The sequence below is a fragment of the Olea europaea genome, chromosome 1 (genome assembly GCF_002742605.1).
Source record: "Olea europaea var. sylvestris chromosome 1, O_europaea_v1, whole genome shotgun sequence".
Taxonomy (NCBI): Eukaryota; Viridiplantae; Streptophyta; class Magnoliopsida; order Lamiales; family Oleaceae; genus Olea; species Olea europaea.
The window spans coordinates 7,625,943-7,632,051 of record NC_036237.1 but is presented as its reverse complement, the minus strand read 5'-3'; the positions used below and the strand labels follow the sequence as shown (position 1 = coordinate 7,632,051).

Sequence of the window (6,109 nt, the reverse complement as noted above, 5' to 3'; positions counted from 1 at the left end):
TGTCAATCAGGAATGACGAGTGTGGATTGACGATAAATTAAAATGTTGTTTTAATTTTTCAATTTTGATTAGATCAAAATAATATTTCACATTGTTAAGTATTGTGGTCGGGAACCTAATGGGTCGCACACAAAAGAGAATTGGAAGATTACAAATTGCCAATTGGTTAATTTAACAATCGTTGGATAAATTAATTAATTGGATTTGTTATTTATATTTTCGAATTAATTAATTGGATTAATTAATTCACGGACCGTATTTAATCAAATGGATTAATTAAATATTGGACCGGACCAGGCCGAGCCCGTTTGGGTTTATATAAATACATGGTTAGGGTTTGAGGTCCATATGATTTTCATTATTCTTGCTGGCACAAGAGGAAAAACCCTGGTAGCTGCAATCTTGTTCTCTGTGTGGATCACCGTTGGAGGCTGGACAATTGGACAGCTGTAGATGGCGAATCAGTATTGCAGGAACTAAAAGAAAAGCAAAAGGTTTGCAGAATTTTTCAAAGGTACAATCTTTATCACGATTTCTATTTAAACACAAAGGGATTCTCGGTGAGAATCGAAATAATTTTAATTTTCCGCTGTGCATGTATAAGTAGATTCCCAACACCAGGTTCTTGATATCATCAAACATTAACACGAATTATACAGAAAGACTAATAACACAAAAGTCATGGAACCGGGTTCCTGATAGCATCAAACATTAATACTTATCGATAAACTATTATTCTGCTGTATCAAAGTTCAATAAAAGAAGAAAACTGAAGCCTATGGAAAAGTATTAATGGCCATTCCTATGATATTTGTCAGGCTTGTGACCAGGTTTCCATCTATCTTCTTCCCTACAAACATGAAATGACAGCGATAATCACTGCGCAGTTCCATTACTTCTACTTTATATGGCTCTTGCAGATACCATGGGCCATCAATAGGGTGTATTTATCCCAAAAAATAAATAAATAAATAAATTGAAAAAGAAAAAGAAAATAGTGTGTTGAAAGCATTTGTTCCGCACACATCCAGCAGGACCAGCACATGGTTTCAAAAGGAAGGTAAGTCATGATAATGCAATCCCATTGGAATCCGCTCTGATCTTCCTCCACTCTGCCACTAAAGCCTTTCTGTAGGTTCTTCTTCAGAAACTCGGATGTTCTCGGGCCTCTGATGAACTGGCTCGGCTTAGGCTCGCCCCCCTTCCGGCACTATTCCTCTCCACTAAAAAGAGCTTGAGAATCTCGAGACCCTCTCTGAATGTCTGTTTTCAGGTTCACAGATAGTAAGTTAAAATTCTATCTAGTAACTAGGAAAAATACTCCTGAGCCTTTCTTCAGAAACTCAGACAACTTATTCTCTTCTATAATCTAAGGGATTATACACAGATGAATGAGACAACAGTCAAGTTGTTAACCATCAAAATTATTAAAATATAATACTAGCTAGTGGGAGTACACAGATTAGCATCACCACTCGCAAAGACCTATTCTGCAGGGTCTCACAAGGGAGAAGGATAAAGGTAAAACAAAATCCTTAAAATGAAGCTCTGCGCTGTTCTCAATCATAAGAAATGAACTCATAAGAAAATTGAAAACATCATATTATGTACACTTTTTCATGATTTTCAAGAAGGCAGAGCAAACACGCTTAAATTAGATTTGAAAAACATTATTGTCCATAATATATGGCTAGGAGATTTCATGCAAAAACATACTAACCTTTATATCGGTTGAAACATCGATGATCTCATGCCCTCAAATTACCTTTGCAACTGATATACAGTAAACATCTACATTCACAATCAGAACCTCCTTTGCAGGTTCTGTTGGCATTACCCTTTAAACTATCTTGCAGCTGCAAAATCAACTGCGGCAATTTCAGCATGCCAATGTATACTTTTCCACACACCACTTGAATGTATCCTTCTTGCTTGCAATTAGTTTAGGTCAGTTAGGGTGCAAAACTAACTCTTTTGCCCCAGTCTTCTACATCGATATCCCCTGAATTTCAAGATACCGGTACAACCATATCTATGACATGAAGAACTTTTCATTATAGACACTTCATATGATTCAATTGTATTGAGAAACTGGAACTTGTTTCTTGGAAAACCAAGAAATTTCACCATTTATTTCTACAGAACTCCAACCTAATGGTCTCTGCACATCAGTCTTATCTATCTGTTCTCTAAATTTTATAGCATCATCCCATCTCCCAACTCCAGCATAAGTACTGGATGAAAGTACATAATTTCCACCATTATTTGGATCCAATTCGAGAAGCTTGTTGGAAGCAATTTCAGCTAAATCCAGATTATTATGAAATCTACAAGCACTAAGTAACATCCTCCATAAAGCAACATCTGGAACAAGAGGCATATGCATTATGAACTCATATGCCTGAGGTAGATTGCCAGAGCGAGTTAAAAGATCGACCACACACCCATAATGCTTCATTTCTGGCATCAACCCGTAATCATTTTGCATACTATGGAAAAATTCCAATCCTTTATCCACCAAACCAGCATAAGCACAAGCTAGTAATATGCCAACAAAGGTTCCATGGGTTGGCCTTGCACCTTCTCTTAACATTTGAGAGAAAAGTTCAAGAGCATGATTAGAAATGCCATTTGCCGCAAGTCCAGAGATGATTGAAGTCCACGAGACAGAGTCCTTCTCTTCCATTTCATGAAAAACCTCCAAAGCATTTTCAACTGATCCACATTTGCAATACATATCCATCAGAGCATTTCCAACATAGATATCTGATTTTACACCATGATCGCGAATAAAATTATGCACCACAGTGCCCATGTCAAGCATGCCTAAATGTGCACAGGCAGAAAGCACGCTAGCAACTGTAATTTCATCAGGCTTAACCTTCGCCACCATCATATCCTCGAAAAGACTAATAGCATCTTTATATTGGGCAGCTTGAGCATAGCCTGTGATCATGGAAGTCCATGAAATCACATCCTTCCTTGGCATCTCATCAAAAAGTAACCTTGCTGCAACACAGTAACCTGCTTTTGCATACCCCATAATCATGGCATTCCAAGAAACAACATTCCTCTCCACCATCCTATCAAAAATTTGTCGAGCCAACTCAATCAAGCCACGCTTTCCATACATATCAATCAATGTATTCCCCAGGTACACATCAATCTTAACATGGTTTTCCTCAATGTACCTAACCATAGCATCCGCAGTCTTCCACTCACCCAAATAACTACAAGCTAATAAAACTTTCACCATAGTCACTGCATCAGCCTTAACATTCACCTGCCTCATTGCATTGAAAAGTCTTAAAACCTCCTTGTATCTCTTGCACTGACTATACCCACAAATCAATGAGTTCCACGAAACTAAGTCTTTATCTTTCATTTCATCAAACACTTTTCCTGAAGACCCCAAATCACCACAAGAAGCATACATATGTATTAAAGAATTACACACAAAAAGATACGCTCCGAACCCAAGTTTAATAACATGAGCATGAACTCTTCTTCCATATAAAATATTTAAAACTTTAGCACAAGCTTTAAACACAAATATAAACGAGGTATTATCTCCATGTAGTCCACTTTCACGCATTTCATCAAACATTTGGAGTGCAGTAACAGGCTGAACACTCTTGGATAATCCACGGATCATGTAGTTCCAAACGGGCAATGTGGGCTGTACTATTTGATTGAAAATGAAATGGGCTTTGTGTAATGAGGTTTGAGATAGAGCGTATGCTTTGATTATTTGTGACATTTTATATCGGTCAGTGTGCTGGTAAATTCTGATGTAATGTGCATGATGCTCTTTAATGGGGTCTTTGAGGATTGCATAGTTGGTTACTCGCTCTGGTTTTAGGGTCGTAGAGGACGTGAGAAAGCGGCGTGAAATGGGTCGAGCGAGTTTCATGAGCGTTTAATGTTTTTTGTGGAGGGAAATTTGTAGGGAACTGCCAATTGTAAACCAAAACAAACAACGTAAGAAACAAATAACCTGAAAATGGACTTTGACCAACCTCAAAGTCAATAGAAATTCAAGGATAGTTGTAAAGAATAAAGATTGTCTAATAATGTAAATTTTCTTGACAGTTGTAAGTAGTAAAATCTAACATATTGTGATTAGCGATGGTGAACATCAGTTTAGATACCCGTTGATCATATTATTAAATAGTCTATAATTTCTTGTATCTAATTGAATTTCTAATTTAATGTTACTAGTGTTGCCACCTAAATTGATATTAAACACCAATAGTGTTAATTAGTATTACTCTTTTAGTACATGTTAATTGTTATGTAGATCATATACAAAGAAAGGTATTAACATGCGTTCCCTAAGAAAATTTACGTAGTATAAGAATGCTTCTTTAATCCATGATATTCTATAATGTACTAGTATTTACAATTTTTTTAACATATAATATTTAATTTCATACTTTAATCCTAAGTCAAAGAATCGAAAAACTCAACACAACTTATAGTGGATCTTCTTTTCGCACTATCACTAATTAAAAAAAATGGTCAAAATTGAATTCAATTGTCAACATCCCCATTACATATAGGACTAACTAGTGATTTCAAAGGAATTGGTGTTAATCACTTTTGTGGAGTTTTTATTCGTTTCTAGATTTTCATGAGGTCTAATTAAAGATTTATTCAGTTATTTAGATAATTTATATAGATGATAAGAAAGATCCATGACCCAGATTGGTGACCTATATTGGACTTCAATAAGGGCGCTATCTTAATGTTGATAAAATTGTTGAAGTTGTGTTCACAAGACAACCATGGAATGAATAGAAATAAAAATAATTTTTTTGATTAAACGTTGTTCGATTAATCACACATTTCATGGAATCCACTACTTTTATCAATTTTTCAAATACATAATTCATTAATTTTTATCAAAATTTATTAAAAATTTGATTTTTTATCTTAACCAAACCGGGCTAAGACGTGTTTTGCTTGCTTCGGTTTTTTTGGACCATAATAGGTACCACCAATTGATGCTTGCCCTATAGAGAGAAATAAGAAAACTTTTATAGAGATTGAACAAGTTAGGCCATCTTGTACTGCGTTTCTCTTAGCACGCGAAGAGGCAAACTCCAAATTCCTTCAAACAACCACATGGCCCCGTATGCTAGACCGAGGCTACAACTCTCTTCCCAAAGTTTAGACAGACTTGGTATATTGAAGTTTACTCGATTGAAATATGATTTCTGACTATGTATAAACTATAAAAAACAAGAATAACTATATTCTGCGTTTATTTCCCTAATCTTCATATCAAGCAATAATTTTCTTTTTATTCGATAGGTTTGATCTAAAGTAACTTCTGTTACGCCTCGATATCGAAGTATCATCTCACCACTGAGCAACGAGATCAAGTAGACCCCACGCAACACCATTTACTCCGACCCTCCCGAAGCTTCTTCGAAGTGATATATCGATTCCTACTACTGATCTGCCGAAGCGATCGGGATCAAGTGGACCCCGGTTAGAAGATCCGCCGCCAATTTAAGATTTGTCCTGCATCTAAAGTTTAAATTGATTTGACGTCCCCATGAGGCTATTTGATGTGATTTATCAACTTTATGTCAATTCAACTCGGGGGAAACAAACTGTCCGCCCACTCTACAAGCGCGGCTGATTGACGCCTATGAGCAGACGCTTCATACCGTCAGATGTATACACGTGTTCCACATCCCACGGTTCATACCACCTATAAATACCCAAGGTTTGGCAAGAGGCAAAGGTAATGAAACTCTCAATACACAGCATTCCATAACTAACAAGTTTATATATTCTCCCCCCCTTTATTGATTGATTTGTGTAATCCCTGGGCACTGTTCCGACCACCCAAACCTGACTTGACCGTCGAAGTGTAGACGACCGTCACCACCCCCGTCGGTTCCGACCGTGTGCGCCTGACCATTTGTTTATTTCGCAGGGAGGAATACGTGGAGTAGCTATAAGTTGGCCACGTGGAGGAGCCATTTTTGGAGGTCAACAGTTTGGCGCCGTCTGTGGGAAGCTCATTCCCCATTTGAAGTTTTGCATTCCCCATCGGAGAAGACACCGGAAAACCGGCGATTGACCCTGAAAAGGG

The 6,109-nt window shown here is 37.2% G+C and overlaps 1 protein-coding gene across 1 annotated transcript; it reads right to left on the bottom strand.

The window, feature by feature from the left end:
• Positions 1–621: 621 nt before the first annotated feature.
• Positions 622–4,007, bottom strand: LOC111393049 (pentatricopeptide repeat-containing protein At2g29760, chloroplastic-like). The gene is made up of 2 exons (XM_023018454.1): positions 1,721–4,007; positions 622–1,263 (listed from the first exon to the last, which is right to left on the bottom strand). Exon 1 carries the CDS (start codon positions 3,911–3,913, stop codon positions 2,075–2,077), a length of 1,839 nt encoding a protein of 612 aa, XP_022874222.1. The 5' UTR covers positions 3,914–4,007; the 3' UTR covers positions 622–1,263; positions 1,721–2,074.
• Positions 4,008–6,109: the final 2,102 nt, after the last annotated feature.

Excerpts from the sequence above, each read along its gene's own strand:
- LOC111393049 (XM_023018454.1), bottom strand. The coding sequence starts at position 3,913 with ATGAAACTCGCTCGACCCATTTCACGCCGCTTTCTCACGTCCTCTACG.